This window comes from Somniosus microcephalus, chromosome 8 (assembly GCF_052327205.1).
Source record: "Somniosus microcephalus isolate GS21.2 chromosome 8, FLI_Smic_1.0, whole genome shotgun sequence".
NCBI classification, from domain to species: domain Eukaryota; kingdom Metazoa; phylum Chordata; class Chondrichthyes; order Squaliformes; family Somniosidae; genus Somniosus; species Somniosus microcephalus.
The window spans coordinates 246,183,575-246,205,591 of NC_140994.1; the positions used below are offsets into that span (position 1 = coordinate 246,183,575).

Here is a 22,017-nt window from a genome sequence, read left to right on the forward strand (position 1 = left end):
AAAGCAGTTTTGTTAAACAAAGTCAAAATCCTACCTTAGCATTATAATATGGTTATTAGCAGTAATGGAAGAAATATAACGTTGGGCCTTGGTTGGTCAAATTAGAGAAACATAAACAAGGTTGAAATCCTAACTTGAAAAGAAGATTATTGATGACCGTCACACTGCAGAATGCTGTAAGATCCGCAGGGAACCAAAACAAAGGCAGATTCTACGCATCTATCTAATTATTCTACGACTAGTCTGAGAGACTTCCTGTCTCTAGTTCTAATACAATCATGTAAATACAGCATTACTCGTGTCACAGTTTTATCCGCAAAACTGTATACATTTTGAACACCCCTGATTTCTAACATGGAAAGCTCTCAGCAGGACAGGCAGCATCTGTGGATAAAGAGAGTCAATGTTTCAGCTCGATGACCTTTCAACAGAACTGGCAGATGTTAGAGATTTAACAGTTTTTAAGTAAGTAGAGGGCCAGGGAAAAGAGGGGGAGGATAGAACAAAGGGGAAGGTCTGTGATAGGGTGGAGGGCAGGAGAGACTCAATGACAAAAGGAAATACTTTCCCTTTCCATTCTGAACCAATCTCTTCATCACAATTGTAGGGGGTGACGGGTGTGGTGTGTGCGCCCAGTCAGTTATGCCCCTGTTTGTGAGCGGTTCGAATCGCTCCCACGCCCCTGGGTTCTAGACACCGGACTTAGGTACAGGCGGCGATACAGAAAAGACTTGAGTAGACAGGTGGTTTGGATGTAAGCAAAGGCAACATTTTATTGAAATAGAAATGAACACAATCTTATGAAAAGTCACTAGTATAAAATTACAGGCAAATACAAAATAACTATACTTATACAGGGAATGGGGAATACACGGCACATCAAGGGAAAACAACTATCTTAACAATCCCCTTTTCCTTATCCCACCCCTTTTACCTAACTAGATTACATTATGAGGGGCCAGAATTCATGCTCACCAATCCAAAGATAAAAGCCAACCGTTAACGGGTGCGAGTTTTGAAGTCTGGTTTCTGGTCCTTCTAGGTACCCTGTCGCCACGTGGTCTTCAGGGGCGCGGTGCTGGGTCTGCTACTGCAACACACCTTCTCCACTCCATTATCGTCATCGTCTCGTCTTGATGGGTTCTCCTCTTCTTCTCCCTCGGGCGGTCGTCGGTGGTAACGTTACGTCAATGAGACGATTAGCAGATTTTACTGCTTAGATTTTACTACCCATCCTTAAAATGTCAACATATTCATCATGGCGTGGACACCTGCGTTTATTTGCAGTGTTCAAGGCGTTTGTCTTCACCGTCCTCAAGGACTTTCTTCCCCAAGCATCAGCTTATAACTAGGTGCTTGGTTTACTTATTGATACGTTTTTCATTGCCCTGCTCTGCCCTTATCGAATTATTATCATCTTCTTCGTCTCCGCTTGTCTCGTCTCGTCGGACTACTATACAAGTCCTGGGCTACCTGCGCAACTTCGTCTCGCCCCTTTCTGCAGCCTGGGCGTCCTGGATGGCTATGGACTTGGGTCTCGTTCCCCTCCCCTGCTGTTGGTATGCTGTCCTTAGTTACTGAAAATCTGCTCCGGCGAGAGAACCCGCCACGAGGCCAGGGCACGAGTCCGAGCGGCAGCCCAAGAGACTGGAGCCACGAGAGCAGAGAGCAGGGTCAAGGGCAAGAGCAAGAGAGAGCGATTGCTACCCGGAGCCTTCAGTTATACTCCTCACGATGACCCTTATCTGTGCGCCAAATCAGGTTAGTTCTTTGTTCCAATCTTGGTGGGCTATTTAAAATAATGGTAGCAATCTAACCTAACCATTTTTAGATGGCCGGTAATCGCATCTACTGGCCTGATTATCGAATTGTTTTGTTATTAATACATCTTAAATCGGCCTGACCAGCCTCAATGGCTTCCTTAAGCTGTTTCCGATTATTTATCCTGACAACTTGATGGCCTCAAGAATGGGCCTAACCAGTTCTGATCTGTCCATGATCTGGCTTAATGCATATTCAATGTTTGCTGTCTGCTTTTCAAATACAAAGTCCTTTTTCACAGAAACTGCAGCTTTGGTTTCGATTTCCCCAAAAGCTGCTTGTGTCACAGAGTCCAAGCTTAAAAATCTTACAGGCTTTCGGCCACGAGGCGCGGACGCCATCTTGGGTACCCTTTTTTTTTTTAAATGTCCACGCAGGGTCCCTTTTATTAATAATAACCTTTGGGGAAATGTTGAAATTTTGCGAATCTTACACAGTCTATCAGTAAAATCAGCAAACAATTGATTATCAGGGCTTTTAATTGATTGTTAAGGATAAATTAATAAAACATTCCCACAGCTGGAATCATTCCCACTTTAATTTGCAGATTTACTTTTCCACAACTTTTATTCACGCTGTTTCTTTCCTGTTAACTTTTTAGTCACCGCTCTGCTGCAAACAATTCCCTGGGCGAGAGCATGGAGACAACCTTCTCCGGAGATTCCGCGATCTCGTTGTGTGAACAGGTGCTGGGAGGTGCAGGGGAGACGCCCATATTTACTGAGCCGAGTTTCATTCCTTCTCATTTGTAGCAGCTCAGCTCCATTCAGCTCCTCTGCAGAGAGAGTCCAGCTGACATCACTCATTGGGGACCCACAGTCACAAATCCACATCCCAACACTTCAAGCTCCACACACGGCTGCACCACTGGGTCACCGTCAGTCCCTACAGTTATAAAACTGTCTCCCCAGCCTGGAGCCTCACCAGCCACGAGTGGAGATCAGGAATTCAGCCCAACCTCTGCAAGATTTTCCACACATTAGAATTTCTTATAGCGACCTGGCAAGTTAGGATTTGTAAAGTAAAATAACAGATACTGAGACTGGGAACTGTTGAAATGTACACTTCGGGATATAAACTAAACCAGCTACATAAAAAAAATCACCACAAAATAACTGCAGAATAAAACCACAAATCTATTTCTAAAGTTTCCCAAGTTGGATCGATCTAGTTTCCAGAGACTGCAGATCTCGATGGGCACAGGCACGATGGGCTGAATGGCCTCCTTCTGTGCTCCATCAGTCACTATGATCTCAGACCAGTATCAGAGTTCAGGGTCTGTAATGCGACGGCTTCTTGTGAATCATCTGTTCCATTTCCTGTCGCCTCGGGTGGATTCCCGCTGTTCGATATCTGACAAGAGGCAATAAATGTGCTTTAAATAAAGAGCTTATCCTTCAATAATAAACACTGGACTGGAAGTGATGGATAAAGAGGAAGTCGAATAGAGGAGTAATTTTACAGATTGGGAACAGAACAGACCATGACCCACACATCACTGGCTCAGTGTTAATGAGATCATTTCAACAATTAAAGGCTTCAGTAATTGAAAGGAACAGACCTGATTAAAATGATAAACTAACTCCAGTTACTGATAGAAGATATTGTGGAAGATTTTTCCGACAATGAATGTATGAATGTAAAATAAGGTCACACCATTGAGGTCAAAGTTCATGGCCATAGTGTGACCACATTTCCAAGAGGTTCTCCCTGTGGTTGACTGACCTCACCAGTAAAGTTACCTCCTTGACCTTACAACTCTGCTTCTGACAGAACAATGCTCTCCTACTAAAGCTACTGATCCTGTCTCTTTTGTTACCTCCCTGAGCTGTGATCTGATGTAAAGTTTATCATAATCATTAATTTTCACTAAATACAGTCATACTGTTCAGTTTATTGTATTTTACTGGTTGTGTATTTTCAAACATCTGTTCCAATAATATTGGTTTCTGACGACAATCAAGTTATTAATTTCCAATTTCCAAGAGGAATATTTGTGACAGTAAATTAAATGAAAAATTTTAAACTAGAATATTGGGCTCCCAGTGTGAGCAATGTTCATTAATAATGTTTTTATTTCATTTATTGATAATCAGGTATGGCCCTCAGAGATTTCCCTATTCCTTCCTCGCTGGAACTCACAACCATATGCAGTGTTTTAGGCGAATAGTACAGATTCATTTAAGGGGAAGCTGGATAAGTACATGAGGGAGAAAGGAATAGAAGGATATGTTGATAGGGTGAGATGAAGTAGGGTGGGAGGAGGCTCATGTGGAGCACAAACACCGACACAGACCTGCTGGGTCCAATGGCCTGTTTCTGTGTGTAAATTCTATGTAATTCTATGTAAACATCCTGAACAATACAGATTACCTCACATCCTTCATGTCAGTTCAAACTTTCCACTAGTTACCACATTCCTGTGCCTCTCACCCCAATAGTTCCCATTCCACAACGCCTCGCTTCACCCAGAAACACACAGGCATTAAACACTCCTTCCTCGAACACAAACCCGACAGGGCTCTCCGAAACAGAAACTTTGCTTTTGAATCGACTGAGATTTGACTTTGAGTAAATCAGGTGAACCAAACCTGCCACAGAGGAAGTGGTTCACAGAGCGACAAATTCATTTCTAGGCCCCAACACTACTGCAGCTCTCTACCGCCACCAGGCCACAGCAACAAGAATAACAGCACACGTTAAAATCATCAAACTCATTGTCACAGAATACAATGAGTATTCCTTTTATCGTAATTTTTACTGGTTGTGCTTTAACTGTTCAAATATTGGTTTCTGACAACTTTCAAGTTACTAATTTCCAAGAACATTCGTGATAATCAATGAAAAATATTAAAAGATTGGGCGTTTAGTTTGAGCATTGTCCATTCATTGATAATCAGGTATGGCCCTCCGAGATCGCCCTGATTCCTTCCTCAGAGCCTGATGGAAAGTGGGAGCAGGGAAGTTATTGCTGTTTGAATCAGGAAAAATATTCAAAGCTCTAAGATTTCACCAAATTTGGAACAATTGCTTTCTTTAACTGAAGATTCCTTTAAATTCAGTACAATGTACAATATTTAAATGAAATTTTAAAATACAGTTTGTGACCACATAATATCTGTTCAATGAACATCAGTTTGCTCAGTGTCAGTGAGAGCTCGGCACTAATTCCTGATTTACTGGAAAGCTTAAAGAAATTCTTACTCTGGTCCTCCTCTTCAAGCAGCAAATCAGTCCAACAGTAACACCCAGTTTAACCAACAAGTAGCCCGAAACTGTGACGATCCAAATCTCCAGAAGTGGTCTCGCTCTCACTGTGAAGGACAAAGTTGAGATTTTAGTTTCACTCTCCATCTTGTTTAATATTTAAATACTCCTGCCAGTCATTCTATAAAAGATGTGGAAAGTGAAAACATTCTGCTTTAAACACTGGGAGCCAGAGAACCAAATATTTCCACCAAGACCAAGTCCACGTTGTGTTCTTTCTGTCACATTTTGTGTGTCTGGATTTGATTATTTTCATCAGATTCTTGTGGGTGCAATGGTTTAGAATTAAAGTGGGCAGCTCTGAGTGAATGAAAAGGGAGTGAATAAACTCAAAACTGGGTCATTCATTATCTAAACTGACAAACTGGATGTGAAAGTGTTGTCCTGACCAGAGTGGCAGAATACAGATTCACACCTGAGATTCCCCAGGTGGTGAGTTCCCAATCTCGGCTGTGCTGTCTGGGGAGACATTAACCATCAAGGTGTGAGACAGCCACAGATCTGTAACTGGTACTCACTTAAAAAACACCTATTTTGACAAAGTGCAACTTTGTTGAAACTATTAATATTTAACAGTGCTACCATGCATGTTTTTGAAAGTTTTGTGTGTTGTTGTAATGTTTATTTATGGTACAATTAATTAATTTTTTATTTCAAAATCTTAATTAATATAATATTGTAACACTAGATGAGGTAAGTACTTGATGTAAATGGACAATTTCATCAGTAGACAGGCTTCCATTATAATTATGATCGACTGGGTCATCTCCCGTGGCATTGATCATGGTCAAGTTTATCAAACCTAATTTTAAACTATTGAACAGAACATTGAATGTGATCTACCATGTTATCCCCAATCATTTGTCTTTAGTTTACTTTCCATATCAATGTAATTGTCTTCTCTAATATCTGGCTTGCAAGCCTCAATGTACTATTATATTCAATGACCTATAATCCCACTATTCAGGGAGTGAGCGGTTGAATTTTGAGGCCTCCCGGCTGGTGGAATCGGGATGGTAATGTCCCGGAAAATGGCCGGGAATGGCTCCGCCCCCCCTTCCCCCCATTCCTGCAGTCACTGTGACCATGGCGATCTTCTCCCGGGCCTAGCGCTGGGCGGGCGGAGCCAGGCGGTAGGCCCATCGATTTCTGCCCAAGGCCTGCCGGCGTGATGCTAATGAGGCCTGTCCGTCAACATGGACCGGGCCTGCCGTCAGCACCATCGGGCAGCCGTCCATCACGCTCCCGCTCCGCCGGTCAGACACCCGATAGTTCACATCGACCCCCAAGTTCCTCTGGCGGGGTTTCTAGTGTGGGAGCTAACGCAGGATCCACGCACTGTGCTGCTCGTTGTGAAACCTTGCCTTGTAATATTGCTGAGCCTATTATTAACACTCAGTGCGTGGACAGGTGCTGTTGAGGTGGTGAATTGCTGTCTGGTGCCTATCACCGATACTCTGTAGGAATTCCCACTGCTCAGTGAATCACAAGACCTGTGTGAGAATCCGCCACAATCAACGTTGGTGATAGAGCTGCATTCACAGTAAGTTTAATGGTCTAACAGGCTTTTGCTTCCTTCAATCCTGTGAGTTTTTTTAACCTAGTATAGCTGATGCTTCTTTTTGTTTCTTTTCCCTCTGTTCTTTATTTCAGCCATGTACCATTGATGCTTTTTCCACCTTTTAATATTTCCTGACTGATTTAAATCTCCTAACACTACACCTTCGCTTTTCATTTTCTGGCAGCACCCTGGTGGACTCAACCTTATTATTTAAGGATAAATAAAGACAAGGGATGAGGGAAGAGAGTCGGTTCCTCCAGCTCATCCTTCGATGTAATCTTACAGTCTCATCATCACAGTCTCCAACTGCCTCTTATACCAGTCCAGAGACTTTCCTCCAGACCAATATTTTCAGTTCCATTCATTATCTTATAAAGCTCTTTAAGGTCCCCTTTCATTCCTCTGCTTTTAAATCTGCTGGTTCCAAGTCTCAGAAATTGAACTTGGGCCCAAAATGGGCATCAAGTTGGTGAAGTGATTGCTTTGAGCGCCGGTCCCTGCCGGCCTGGGGCCAGATGAAATTCGGCATCAGCCCTCATTAGAATGAAACAGATGATCCACAGACGCCAATCGTTGTGTCCCAGTGGGGGCCTGATGAACTCTAGCCAGCTTCGATGCTGAAACAGCCCACAGGTAGGTCCTTTGGGGAGCCTAACCCATGGGCTTGTGTGGGGGTCGAACCCAGGCCGCAGTATTATTGCAGAGCCAGGAGAAGCACTCCATCTCCCCCTGGCTCCACAGAAATGTAACTGTTAAAAGGTTTTCCGGCCATTTCTTGAGCGGCCTCCAACGGTCCTGTTAAACACCACTGGTTCATCCACTCAAAACCTGGTACAGTGAGCTGGAGCTGGCACGGCATAAGCTCCGCCCATCTGTACACCAATTTCAATCGGGGTCCTCCAGTTGGCGTTAGGACCCAGAATTACATGTGCAAGACACCTAAAGCCTGTTTCAGGAGGCCACCCAGAGCCTCGAGTTTCCTGCTATTGCGCTCACAATGCACGAGCCCTCAGTTAGAATGAGAGTGATGAGGCTCCGATGTTTCCAGGATCAGCTGAGACAGGCAGAGAAGAAGAGTTTCTCTGAGCCTGAAGAGTGGAGATTTTCAATTGCAATTTTTGCAGCTGGGAATTGTGTTTTGCTGTGATTTCTTTTTTAACAATCTGCCTAAAGATTCTGATTGATTTTGGGTCCGAAAACCAATGAAAACGACTTCTGTACCATTTTGCTCTCAGAAATAAATGCTTGCCGTGTCTCAATGCGTATCTGAGACATACGGACCGGGAAGGTTCCACACTCGATCCCGGGCTGTGCTGAGTTATCTGAGGGTAGATTTTCTGAGGCTCTCCCCAGTGATAGAGCCTCACACACAGCCAGTGCTGATCAGAAAATCCTGGCCGGCGAGACAGGAAACATACTCTTCCCTCTCCTTACTCTCTGACCAGGCCACATGCCTTCAGCCTCCATATCTCAAACTGCACACTCCTTCCAACCTTCCCATACAATTTTGACTTTGAAATCAATGGAAATGAAAATCAGGGGTGATGTATAACGGGCGGCTGATCCGATATCGCTCGTTTGACTCCATCGCCCAAAGTCAAAATTACCTCCAATGTGTCTGAGCCAGGGGGTAAATTTCACTGTGTTACTTTTCTTGTGGTTTCAAACTGTGGTGTGAATAATTATGAATGTGGAGGCTGTGAGCAATAGTGGAGGGAAATAGGACACAAAGGATGAGGGATCATCTCTGGTAAAAAGAACAATCGGTGACAATAATTTTCTATTGAGCGCAAACCCTGAGTCACTTAGCACTGGGCTCCAGATAGTACAGGGGTAAAACCTGGGGCTGTTTTGATAAAACAAAACACATATCCAGTTCCCTCTGTCTCTGTCAGCTTTCTGAATAATCAGTCTCAATGATTTCCCTTCCCAATTCCATCTACTGAACGATTTCTCTTCAACAATGTTGCTTTCATTTCTGATCCAAACAAATTTCATTGATTCAGTGACATCAGAGACAGAGCAGGTCAGGGCATCTCTCTCCTTCCCCATAATTGTACCTCGAATGATGTATTCCATCTATATCTGCCTGACAATGCGTCTGACTCAACACCGCACTTTATCTCTTCCATTACTTTGAGCTGTATAGTTTGACTTTTGATGTTAAACCGTTTATATGTGAACACCTCTGATTAAACTCTGAGTATTGTGGAGTGCAATAGAATATGAGAATTGAAAGGTTATCATAACAAAAGAGCAGCAAGAACTTTCTATGGAGGTTACAAAGAGCAAAACGTGAGACACTTACTGTTAACCTTCAGATAATATGGAATTAAAATGCTGGGTGTGTTTTGATGAAACAAAACACATGTCCAGTTCCTTCTGTCTCTATCAGCTTTCTGAATAATCAGCCGTAACAAATCCTCTTCCTGCTTCTGGTCCTTAAAAGTTTTCTCTTCAGAAGTTTTGCCATCACTACTGATCCAAACAAGTCTCATTGATTCAGTGACATCAGAGACAGAGCAGGTCAGGGTAACGGTGTCTCCCTCAGTCACTGCATCAGATGGTTCAGCTGTGACTGTAAAAAGAAAATCATTTAGATTTTAAACAATGCCCTGGAGTTTCCACCCCATTGCGTTGTTTTTTTCGGTACAATTCGCCCGATATCGGCGTAACCAACGCAAACGGTAACGGAATTTTAAGTGCAAATTGCGTTCAGTGCAATTCGATTTTCCGCGACCTTTTGCGCTAGTTTTAAAAATATCTAGCTAGAAGCAGGCCCCGCCTACAAAACTGGCCCCGCCTACAAAACTGGCCCCGCCCACAGGGTGAACCAATCACCATCGGGAGTTTCCACTAATTGCGCCCGTTTGCAGGCCGACGAGGAGGCTCCAAAAATTAAGCTGGATCTTTTGGTCGCAAGGACACGAATACGTACGTTTTGAAAAGTTTTAAAATTATTATTTTTTAATTTACTAAGGAACTGACTACTGTGCCCCAATCTAATTAGAAAATAGTTCTGTATATTTTTTAAGGTCATTTTCAGTCATTTAAAATCAGTTACTCACAGGTGGTGGATCAATACTGTGATTTAAAATGATTATTTTTTGTGATAAACCCACTTTGAGCTGTATTAAGCAAACTGTTCCAAGTTACCATTCTTAAATGTAGCCTAGAATATTTTTAAAGCTAAATTAGCAAAAAGAAATTACGTTTTAAATCACTGTCCAATTGCGCTGGTTCAGGGCAGATTTTGTGTTTGGTGATATGTAAATGAGTTTGAGTGGACCCTCGGGGGGTGGGGGGGAAACACTTTTCAAAACCGGCGCAATTTGTGCCGAAATCGCCGATTGTGCCCAAAGCGGAAACTCTACCCGACTTTATCAATGAAAACACCTGCAGCATTCTGTCTCCTACCTTTAACTGTGATTAGTTTAATGGTCACATAATTCAATAACCCCAGAGAACAAGTGTAAACTCCTGCATCTTCAAACAGTACGGGGACAATCCTCACTCTGAAGTTCTTGTCATTAAGATTTCCCACTGTGGTCACCAGTCGACTCCCAAAGTAGGTCCTGTTTACTTCGATAGGCTTGGATCTGAAAATAGAAGCTATTTCTTTCTCTTGATTCTGAAAATGACGTGACCTCCAAGTCCATTTAGTTTTAATGATCTCAGATTCAGCTTCACAAATCAGGGAGAGTTCACTGTGAGCTGTGCCTGACCGATAAAGTGTGTAAATCTTACTCCGTAAATCTGAAATAGAGAGACAGGAAACAAGGTGTTAGATTTATATAGCTGCTGAAATATAGATGTTCTGAATTCCCACAGGGCCATTCAGCGCCCTCCTGGCATAATCCAGCTGGGAGTGCAGCATTGGGACAGGGGAATTGGCTGGGACCCGGATACACTGGCTGCCGGCCCAGGCTGCCTGTTGTTTAAACGCCGGGTTGTGCTACAAAGTCCAACTGCCCCAAACATGGCCCCCGTCAAAGTGATGTTGTTTCCCCATGGACTGTAGATAATAACCAATTTGTTAAACTGTCTCAGCAATCGATTGTCAATAAACGCCTCATACCCATTGTGTTGGGCACATCTGGTCCCCACAGGGTGTTAACAGAAGGAGATAAAACAAAGAGAGAGACAGAAGCAAACAGGCAGGTCCATCAAAGGGTCCATCGTCAGTCTGGCTTGATACAGAAAGTTGCAAGGGCAATCCTGGGCCAGGCTCAGAAGTTTAGCATGTAGGATGGTAGTTAGAAGTTAATGGGTGAAAAATTCAGGAGCTTTATGCCACCCGTTACCAGCAAAAAATGGCGATAGAGCGGTGGCCGCCACTCTTTCTCCAGCTGGTGGCGGGTCCTGCAGCGTCCTCCATTTTCGATGTTTGCTTTGCATTGTCGGTAACAGGCAGCGCCCTGGAGAAAAAAATGCAACGCCGACTGAACATCATCACTCCGAACTTCGACCCTAGTGCTGAATTCAGTGCTGGGTCCTAAACATGCCAGGGAAACCTGGCTTGCAAGCAGGCTGACAGTGGCAATGTCAGCACCTCTTAAAGGGACATCCACATCCTTCAGGTAATTTTGGATTTAAGCTTTTGGACTGTTTTTTTTGATTTTATTGAAATAGTGGCTTGCTGCAGTAGTTGTTAAAAGCTTGTTAAGTGTGTAGGGAGTGCTGCTGGATGCTTGCAAGCCCTCGGATGGTAAAGGAAGGCCTCTGAAAAGACAGGAAATGCTGCAAATACACAGCAGGTCAGGCAACATCCGTGGAGAGAGAAACAGAGTTTATGTCTCAGGTCGAGATGCTACCTGACCAGCTGAGTATTTCCTGCATTTCAGATTTACAGCATCCGAAGGAAGGATACAACCCAGACAGTACCATTGTTTAAAAAGGGAGAAAGGGATAGAACGAGTAATTACAGACCAACCAGCCTAAACTCAGTGGTGGGAAAATTATTGGAAAAAGTTCTGAGGGACAAGATAAATCTTCATTTAGAAAGACACAGATTAGTCAGGGACAGTCAGCATCGATGTGTTAAGGGAAAGTCCTGTCTGACTAACTTGATTGAAATTTTTGAGGAGGCTACAAGGAGGGTTGATGACAGTAGAGCATTTGATGTAGTCTATATAGATTTTAGCAAGGCTTTTGATAAGGTCCCGCATGGCAGACTAGTCACGAATGTAAAAGCCCATGGGATCCAAAGCAAAGTGGCAAGTTGGATCCAAAATTGGCTCAGAGGCAGGAAACAAAGGGTATTTGTCGAAGTGTGTTTTTGTGACTTGAAAGCTAGTTCCAATGGGGTTCTGCAGGACTCGCACTTGGTCCTTTGTTTTTTGTGGTAAATAGCAATGATTTGGACTTGAATGTAGGAAGTGTGATTAAGAAGTTTGCAGATGATACAAAAATTGGCCGTGTGGTTGATGAAGAAGAAAACTGCAGACTGTAGTGTAAGGTTCGCAAAAATTTTGGAAAATTACGACAGCCCCCGAAGATTATTTTTGATTAAAGAAAACCTGGGTGGAATGTACCTTAAAACCCCAGGGCATCAAAAATGGCTGTCAGGCCTCATGGCAGAAGACAAAGACAGCCTCTCCCATCGCTGGCTGACAAAGGATTTGAAAACACCAGCCTGTGTGAATACGTTGAAGTACTTGAAACTGTCAATCAACTGCAGTTTAGGAAGTTTCACTCACAGGACAAAGGGTTGTTTGTTTACAAGCCCTCTACAATGTTGACTCAAGGGCTTAAGTACTTAAAGCTATCAATCAGTTGCAGTTGGGCGGTGACCGCAGGACAATGGATTGTTTACAAAGCATTTGAGTGCTGCTGACTGAACACTTAAGGATTCAGTGGGACATTTCAAACTGGTCGCAAACCAGTCAAATGAATGGGAAAACACATTCAAACCCGTTACAGTCAATGGGGACAGATCAACCCCTTTTGTATAGCCCAGATACATCAGATTTGGGCGCGAAGATTACAGCTCCCAATGGGATATAAAGATAGCCCCTCAGGAAGCCACTCTCTCTCGCTCTCTGCCACCTTGCCTCCGATGCCCTGCCTGCAAGAAGAACAGTTCAGGAGCCCACCCAAAGAAGTGGTATACCAGCAGTTACTTTTGAATTACTGGGGTATCTCTACTTCGGGGCGGTGAAGAATAAAAAAGACAGACTGCAGGGGCACGGAACAGGCGTTCACTGCTGAGCATAAAACTTTCTGGCCCATTACAAGGCAACCTAGATAGGTATTAGGGGTGGGAATTAAAGGGGAATTTTGTTAAATTGTAATTATAGTCAATTTTCCTTTGATGTGTCCGTTTCTCCTCCCCATTAAGCAAAAGGTGCTGTATTAAGCAAAGGTGTGCTGTATTAAGCAAAGGTGTGCTGTATTAAGCAAAGGTGTGCTGTATTAAGCAAAGATGTGTTGTATTAAGCAAAAGCGTGCTGTATTCATCATTATTTTCAATTTATTCTTTATTTCAATAAATGCTGGTCTTCTTTGCACCCAACCACGAGTCTCGTTTTGTCTACATCGCTACTGAAATAAGTCCGGCAGTCAGAACCAGAAAAGGGGAGTGATTCGAAACCGCACGGGGCTCTGGAGCAGCTCAGATACTTCTGACTGGCCACAGACAATAACCCCAGTGTCCCCCTATTTCTACAAAATGGCAACCACGGCAGGACCATCGGCAACAGTATGCGATGTAGCAGACGGTGGTTTGGGTCTGGAGAGAGCAGCAGTTATTGGGTTTCTTTTTATCCCACTGATCTGTTTGTGGTTAGGTTCCCGCAGGCTAAGGGAAGTTAGAGCAGAGAGTTGTGATAAGGAAAGGGAGATTGAAGAATATCAGGCCAAGATAGAGCACCTGGTGGTCCAGTTTAGTGAGGGCAAAAGCCACACGAGGTACAAATTTGAGTACCTGAAGTGCCTAGTTGCAGAAGCCAAGAGCAATGAGATGAGGGTGCGGGAGGAGAACGCCCGCCTCATACAAGAAGTAAAAGAGCAGGAGGAAAAGGTTAGGGAGGTAAAGGCAGCGTATAAGCTGGCCTGCGACCAAGGGTTTGAGGAAGCAGATCATGGCCCCTGTAGGGAAGAGATAGAAAGCATGAATATGGCTTTAAAGAGGGCAAAGGGGATGATATGTCTTATCAGCCCGAAGACATGTCAGCCGGACTTTACCGGCAACCCAAATAGAACCGTCCCACAGGCAACACCCAGAACAAGTTTGGTCAGGGAATCAGAGGTCCCACGACCGCCACCCACAGCTCCGAGCTTTCAGGAGCTCTGGCAGCAAAGAGGGGTGGAGGATGAGGTGGTAGAGGAAGCACAGCAGGCCCCGCTAGATAGGCTGGGACCAGGACCAGTGTACCCCCTCTGACACGGAGGTACGGTCCGCCCGTTAATGAAGATGACCCAGGGGCCATCCAGAATCAGTTTGTGGTGCCGTATGGTACCCACCAGCTCAGGGACATGGTTAGCCACATCCCCAAGCTCACTAAAAAGGGAGACCTCTCACTGCACTTCAGGGAGATAGAACAGGCAGCTTGTGTTAATGACTGCGATGACGCAGAGCAAGCAAAAATGCTGCTGTTCTCCCTGGGAGGTGATCTCCTCCAAGCCCTATCTGGCGAGTGCAAAAGGGGGCAGAAGGATTATGAGGATCTGAAGAATGAGATATTGGAGGCCATGGACTCAATGATGGTAGTCCGTTCGCCCGGGTAGAAAGAACGGTGCAGCTCCCAGGGGAGTCCCCGCAGGTGTTCGCAGTCAGGCTGTGGCCAGTCTACCAGAGTGCATGCCCGGGAATGCCAGGGCGGGCAGCACTGAACCCAGTCCAATTGACTCACTGGCTCCGTTGTCTTATGACAAAACAGCCTACCCCAGATCCAAGCCCAGGTTGTGGCTTGGTTTGACCCCCGAAACTCCCAGACCACCGAAGAAGTGGTGATCCGCCGGCTCACAGTAGCTTTTAGAAACACGAGGTGTATCGAGGTGCCCCAACCCAGGGGAAAAGTCCATGAGGTTAAACCTGGGAGCCAGAGTAAGAAAGAGTGGCACCAGGAGGGGAACCGTCCCTCCCAGGCTAGGTTAAATTGTTATGTGTGTGGGAAAGACGGTCACTGGAGAAAAGACTGTAAGAATCCTTGGAAGGATAACAAGGGAAAGGATCCCACAGCCCCAGCCCAAAAGGCAGGGCCAGGTATCCCTCCCGCTCCGATCGAGTCAGTTTTACAGTCCCTACGGTCTCTTCTGACTGGCCAGGGGAGAGTAGCAGCCACCACCGGTGCTTTGACCCCGTCTGCCCCATCCCACTCCCAGCAATGACTAGAGCCAGTGCAGCCTGTCGACCTGTGTCCCCGCGAAAATGCTGAGGGGAGCAGGCCCTATGATAAGATGGGGGTGAAGACAGGGCAGGGGAGATATTTGGTGGGCACTGGAGCTTACAGTACGGTGGTCCACTCGGAAGACCTGACCAATTCACCCCGGTCTAACAAGGTCCCATTTAGCTTAATGGGACCCACAGGGAACGAGCAGGCTGGGGAAAGGTCAAAACCTTTGGCCATAGGTTTAGGATCCCTCCATACCATGTGGGAGGGTAAACACAAGACCAATGAGGTGACCATGCAGGGGGACAGGGAAGGAGAGTTCTGGGGCCCCTGTAGAGCAGGCCCGGTAGCAGCAATCTGGGACAAGGGAGGCACACGGGATAGATTTGGCCCCGGACCAAAAGCAGGTCCAAGCCCAAGATTCCGCCTTTAAGGCCGCCCTGGTAAGGAGAAAGAATTTAGAGCAGGGTTACTGGCAGGCTGCCAGATATAATTAAACAATGCAGGTTGTTTAAGCCGGAGGCAGGGAAACAGGCGGCTGGGATTGAACCTGAGATTAGAAATCCTCAGCCTGCAGTGCGTACGCTCACACAGACTGCACACGCAGGCGCAGTCACGTGCGTGAGAGGAGAAGTTCCCCAGCACTTGGCCCGAGCGATTCCCCCTCTCTTGTGGGGCTCCGGGGAGGAGCCTGAACCAGGTTTTAGACCTGAAGGGGAAGACTCTCTGTTGTATCCATGTGTTAATGGAGACACGGAATGCAGGAGTTGGTTTCACAGGTGTTTACTGAACAAAGTCTGGAGGTGAACTAACTGATACAACACAATATACAGGCTTATATAGCCCGAGTGGCCATTACCGGCATTACAGTACACAGGGGGCTCTTAAAGGCACATACACTACAATTCATCCCCTTTTAGCCAACCAGTACATAATATTTTAAGTAATCATTAATTACATGTTACAAGAACAATAATCTACACATTGCTGCAGTTAATCAATTATAAGTCAGTCTCTCTGGAGGCTTCCTGACTCGGTCCGGATAACGCCTCGGTGGTGTAGTAGTTTCTGGTGGTGTAGTAGGTTCTTTTGGCAAGGCTGATTCGGCTTGAATGCCAGTGTCGGGTTCATCTGGTTCCAGTATCACCGGATCGGAGGTAGATACTATGGGTATCTCTACTTCATCATTAGGCGTATAGAGTTGTGGTGTAGGTTGTCCCTTTTCGGATGACTCTATGATCTGGTCAGCATGGCGCCTTATTATGCTTTCTCCAATGTCCACGGTATATATCAGCGGTCCTAGTCGTGTGCAAATAGTTCCAGGCTGCCATTTCTCGGTACGGTAGTCCCGGGTCAAAACTTGTTGACCTATCTGGATGGTTCTAGTTGGCCATTCATTCATGCCTTGAAATTGCCGGTTCTCTACGTCCCTTCTGATGTTTGGCTTGATCAAATCCAGCCGGCATCTTAGGCTTCTATTGAAGAACATCATGGCGGGAGTTTGGTTTGTAACCATATGTGTTGCATTCCTGTATGCAAACATGAAGTTATCTACCTTATGCTGAAGTTTTATGTCTTCATTACCCATGGCCTTTATGGCCTTCTTGAAGGTCTGGACAAACCTTTCAGCCAATCCATTGGTGGCGGGATGGTATGGGGCGGACGTGTAGTGCTTAACCCCATTGTTTTTTTAAGAACTTCCTGAATTCTTCGGACACAAATTGCGGTCCATTATCGGAACAGATCTGTTCAAACAGCCCATTCCTGGCAAATATGGTCCTTAACACTGTGATGGTTTTTTCCATGGTGGTGGAGGACATCTTTATTACCTCCGGCCAATTGGACTGTGCATCAACTGCGATTAAGAACATTGAGTCCATAAATGGACCAGCAAAGTCGACGTGTACCCTTTGCCATGGAGATGAGGGCCACTCCCATGGATGTAGAGGGGCTTGTGGTGGAGCGTTTTGGACCTTCTGGCATCCTAGGCAGCTTTTGCTCATTTCTTCGATGTCTCCATCGATACCTGGCCACCATACAAATGCCCTGGCTAGGTTCTTCATTTTCACTCCACCCAGATGCCCCTCGTGAAGCTCCTTTAGCACTTTATCCTGGAGTTTGGGTGGAATCACCACTCTGGATCCACACATCAAGGTTCCTCGGCACACTGACAGCTGTTCTCTTCTTTGCGAGAATGCTGGCCACAGTGGTTCGCCATGTGCTGGCCATCCCTTCACTGTTAAATCGTAGACTCGTGAGAGAGTCAGGTCATTTCTCGTTTCCCTTTCAATGGCAGAATTTGTTACTGGTAGACATTCGACTATGGTAGAGTGGAACATCTCCACTGGGTCTACTGTAGGTGCCTCTTCTACCGTTGGCAATGGTAGGCGCGATAAACCGTCAGCATTCCCATGCTGTTTTGATCCTTTGTATTCTATGTCATATTGGTGTGCCCCTAGAAAAAGGGACCACCTCTGTAGCCTTTGCGCTGTCATAATGGGAACACCCTTTTTAGGGTTGAATATGGAGATGAGGGGTTGATGGTCAGTCAACAAGGTAAATTTTTGTCCGTGTAGGTAATGGTTGAATTTCTTCACTCCCCATACCAGCCTGAGTGCTTCCAAGTCGATTTGGGCATAGTTACGCTCAGCTGAGTTCAATGATTGTGACGCAAAAGCTATCGGCCGTTCCGAGCCATCAGGGAATCTATGCAATAATACCGATCCTACGCCGAAAGGGGATGCATCGCACGCCAGTCTGATTGGCAGTGATGGGTTGTAATGAGCCAAAACTTCCTTGGACGTGATTAAGTCTTTGCATTTATGGAAGGCACGTTTACAGTCTTCGCTCCATTTCCAAATTACTCCTGTTTGTAGCAGTTCATTAAGAGGGTGCAGAAGAGTTGATAAGTTCGATAAAAATTTATGATAGTAATTTATCAATCCCAGGAACGACCTTAATTGTGAAACTTTTCAGGTGCTGGGGCTTTTATGACCGCTTCAATTTTTTCAGGTGACTTACGCAACCCTTCCTTATTAATAATAAAAAATAACAACAGAAAATGCTGGAAAAACTCAGCAGGTCAGGCAACATCCGTGGAGAGAAATTTGAGTTGACGTTTCGGGTTGGACCCTTCTTCAAAACTGGAAAGAAAAGAAACTAGATCGAAGGCAGGGCTGCGATCGGACAAAAGAATAAAAGAAACAAAAGAAGTAAAAGAGATTAGAAGCTAGACGAGATGGTAATAGGCTGGGATTAGGTGTAAAGTGTACTGGCAGGGCAAAAGATAGCTGCCAGGTGTGAGAGAGAAACAAAAGGAAAGGGGGGGGGGGAAAGGAGTGGAACAAATACAAGAGAAAATGAAATGGGGGCCGAGCTATGATCTGAAATTGTTGAACTCGATATTGAGTCCGGAAGGCTGCAGACTGCCTAATCGGAAGATGAGGTGCTGTTCCTCGAGTTTACGTTGAGCTTCCGTGGAACAATACAAGAGGCCAAGGACGGTGAGGTCCGAGTGGGAATGGAGCGGTGAATTAAAATGACAGGCGACCGGAAACTCGGGGTCACCCTTACGGACTGAACGGAGGTGTTCCGCAAAGCGGTCACCCAATCTGCGTTTGGTCTCCCCAATGTAGAGGAGACCGCATCGTGAGCATCGAATACAGTATACTAGATTGCGAGAAGTACAAGTAAATCACTGTTTCACCTGGAAGGGGTGTTTGGGGCCCTGGGCAGTGGGAAGGGGGGAGGTATAGGGGCAGGTGTTACATCTCCTCCGCTTGCACCGGAAGGTGCCAGGCGAAGGGGAACGGCTGTTTGGGGTGATAGAGGAGTGGACTAGGGTGTCTCGGAGGGAGCGGACCCTGCGGAATGCTGAAAGGGGAGGGGAGGGGAAGATACGTTTGGTGGTGGGATCACTTTGGAGGTAGCGGAAATGCCGGAGGATGATCCGTTGAATGTGGAGGCTGGTGGGGTGAAAGGTGAGGACAAGGGGAACCCTATCGTGGTTCCGGGAGGGAGGGGCAGGGGTGAGGGCAGAAGTGCGGGAGATGGAACTGACACGGTCGAGGGCAGTGTCAACCACAGTAGAGGGGAATCCTCGGTTGCGGAAAAAGGAAGACATGTCTGAAGCACTGGTGTAGAAGGTGGCGTCGTCGGAGCAGATACGGCGGAGGCGGAGAAACTGGGAGAATGGAATAGAGTCCTTACAGGAAGCGGGGTGGGAGGAAGTGTAGTCCAGGTAGCTGTGGGAGTCAGTGGGCTTGTAGTGAATATTGGTCGATAACCTATCCCCAGAGATGGAGACGGAGAAGTCGAGGAAGGGAAGAGTCCGAGATGGACCATGTGAAGGTGAGGGAAGGGTGGAAATTGGAGGCAAAGTGAATGAAATTGTCAAGTTCGGGGCGAGAGCAGGAAACGGCACCGATACAGTCATCAATGTATCGGAAAAAGAGGTGAGGGAGGGGACCCGAGTAGGACTGGAACAAAAATTGTTCCACATAGCCCACGAAAAGGCAGGCATAGCTAGGACCCATGCGGGTACCCATGGCAACACCTTTGATTTGGAGGAAATGAGTGGAGTTAAAGGAGAAGTTGTTCAATGTGAGAACAAGTTCAGCCAGGCGGAGGAGGGTCGTGGTGGATGGGGACTGGTCGGGCCTCTGTTCAAGGAAGAAGCAGAGCGCCCTCAGGCCATCCGGGTGGGGGATGGAGGTGTAGAGGGATTGTACGTCCATGGTGAAAAGGAAGCGGTTGGGGCCAGAAAACTGGAAACTGTTAAAGTGGCGGAGGGCATCCGAAGAGTCGCGGATGTAGGTGGGAAGAGACTGGACAAGGGGAGAAAAGATAGAGTCAAGATAGGAAGAGATAAGTTCCGTAGGGCAAGAACAGGCTGAAACGATGGGTCTACCAGGGCAGTCCTGTTTGTGGATCTTGGGAAGGAGGTAGAAGCGGGCTGTGCGGGGTTGGGGAACTATGAGGTTGGTGGCAGCAGGGGGAAGATCTCCAGAGGAGATGAGGTCGGTGACAGTCTTGGAAATGATGGTTTGATGTTCGGTAGTGGGGTCATGGTCCAGGTGGAGGTGTCGGAGAGTTGGCGTTCAGCTTCCGCAAGGTAGAGGTCAGTTCCTTATTAATTATGTGGCCACAATATGATATTTATTTCTGGAAAAATTCGCACTTGGGGCGATTTGCTCGTCGGCCCCGTTCTCTCAGCCTAGTGAGCACCTGCTCCAAATTGGCAAGGTGCTCGTTGTCATTTCCTCCTGTTACAAGGATGTCGTCTAGGTAGCATTGAGTCCCCAGAATCCCTTGGAGGACTTGCTCCATAGCTCTTTGCCAGATAGCTGGAGCTGATGCTACTCCGAAAACCAGTCGATTGTACTGGTACAGGCCTTTGTGTGTATTTATCGTGAGATACTTTCTAGAGGCCTCTTCAACCTCCATCTGTAGATATGCCTGTGCCAAGTCAATTTTGGTGAAATGTTTCCCTCCGGATAGTGAGGCGAAAATATCTTCTATCCTCGGAAGAGGATACTGTACCGTGTGAAGGACCGGGTTTACAGTCACCTTGAAGTCTCCACAGATGCGAATTTTTCTCTGTTCTTCAGATTTATCATTATTCAACGTTTTCTTCATGACCGGGATGATGGGTGTTGCCCACTCGCTCCAATCTATCTTGGATAATACGCCTGCCTTTTCCAAATTCTCCAGCTCTGCCTCGACTGCTAGACGAATTGCGTATGGCACCGGCCTTGCCTTTAAAAACTTGGGAATTGCCGCATCTTCCACTTTTATTGAGGCGGTGATGCCTTTCAAGGTTCCTAGTTTCTCTTGAAACACTTCCTTGGCGTTGGCCAAGATGTCTTTTAATCGTTCAGGTATGACGTCATCATCATTTTTTTTCTTACTGGTCACCGTCAGTGCCTGAATGGAGTGCCAGTCTAAACGTATCTTCCTGATCCATTCACGTCCCAACAGCGGTGGACCTCCATCTTGTAGAACGTATAAATACAACTTCTGTATTTCCTTGCCATTGTATACAACAGGCACCCTTATTTTTCCTTTGGGGTATACTTTCTGCCCCGTATATGTTTTCAAGATAATGGATGTGTCTTTTAAAGGTATATGCGGAAATAGCCGCTCGTAATCCCGTCGATTTATGACGGTCAGAGCTGATCCTGTATCTAGCTCCATTTTGACTGGGGACCCTGCTATCGTGAGGGTAACCCAAATGGTCTGGTAATCTTCTTTGGCAATTACATTATGTAATTTGAGACAGCTTAGTCTCTTGTTTCCGGAGTCGCTATCGCTCTTCTGGTTTTCGGAGCTACTGTCCATGATCATTTGTACCTTTCTGTACTTTTCTTTATTGATTTATTTTTTCCTGTCCGTGGACTTTTTTTGGTCCAGATCAGCATACCCGTGCAATGTGTCCAATCTTTCCGCATTGCCTGCATGCTTTGTCCTTGAACCAGCAGTCCCTCTGGTCATGGGTGGATCTGCCGCAGTGATAACATCTCTCGAAACCCTGTGTCATTTCATGGGTGCCGAAGTCCTGTGTCTTTTGCTGTATCTCTGCAACTCCTCTTGCGGCTGCTTCGTATGATACAGCCATACTGAAAGCCTTGTCCAGTGTCAAATCTTTCTCAGAAAGCAGCCTTTTCTGTGTTCCTTCACTTAGGAGACCACAGACGAATTTGTCTCGAAGAGAATCTGCCAGTCCTGCCCCGAATTGGCAGTGCTTTGATAGCTTTCTTAATTCGGTGAGGTAATCAGCGTTACTTTCATTCTTGTGCTGATTCCTCTTGAACAATTTGAATCGCTCCGCTATCAGCAGCGGTGTTGGGTTTAAGTGCTCCTGTAGGGTATCAACAATTTCCTTAAAATTCTAGTCCTTTTGTTTGGCTGGAGTGATTAAGTTTCATTAACAGCCCGTATGTCTTTGCGCCCTTTAGATTTAGAAGTATTGACGCCTTTTTATCATTTTCTATTCCATTTGCTGTGCAATATACCTCCACTCTTTCCACATATGTG

The 22,017-nt window shown here is 45.9% G+C and overlaps 1 protein-coding gene across 1 annotated transcript in view; it reads right to left on the minus strand.

The window, feature by feature from the left end:
- Window positions 1-753: 753 nt before the first annotated feature.
- Window positions 754-22,017, minus strand: part of LOC147114254 (uncharacterized) — a 43,745-nt gene continuing 22,481 nt past the window's right edge. The window contains exons 5-8 of the mRNA XM_085995944.1: window positions 10,067-10,405; window positions 8,958-9,227; window positions 5,026-5,135; window positions 754-3,174 (exon numbers count right to left, since the gene is read on the minus strand). Coding sequence (XP_085852070.1) covers window positions 3,067-3,174; window positions 5,026-5,135; window positions 8,958-9,227; window positions 10,067-10,405 — 827 coding nt within the window. The 3' untranslated portion in view covers window positions 754-3,066. The remainder of the gene's footprint in view (window positions 3,175-5,025; window positions 5,136-8,957; window positions 9,228-10,066; window positions 10,406-22,017) is intronic.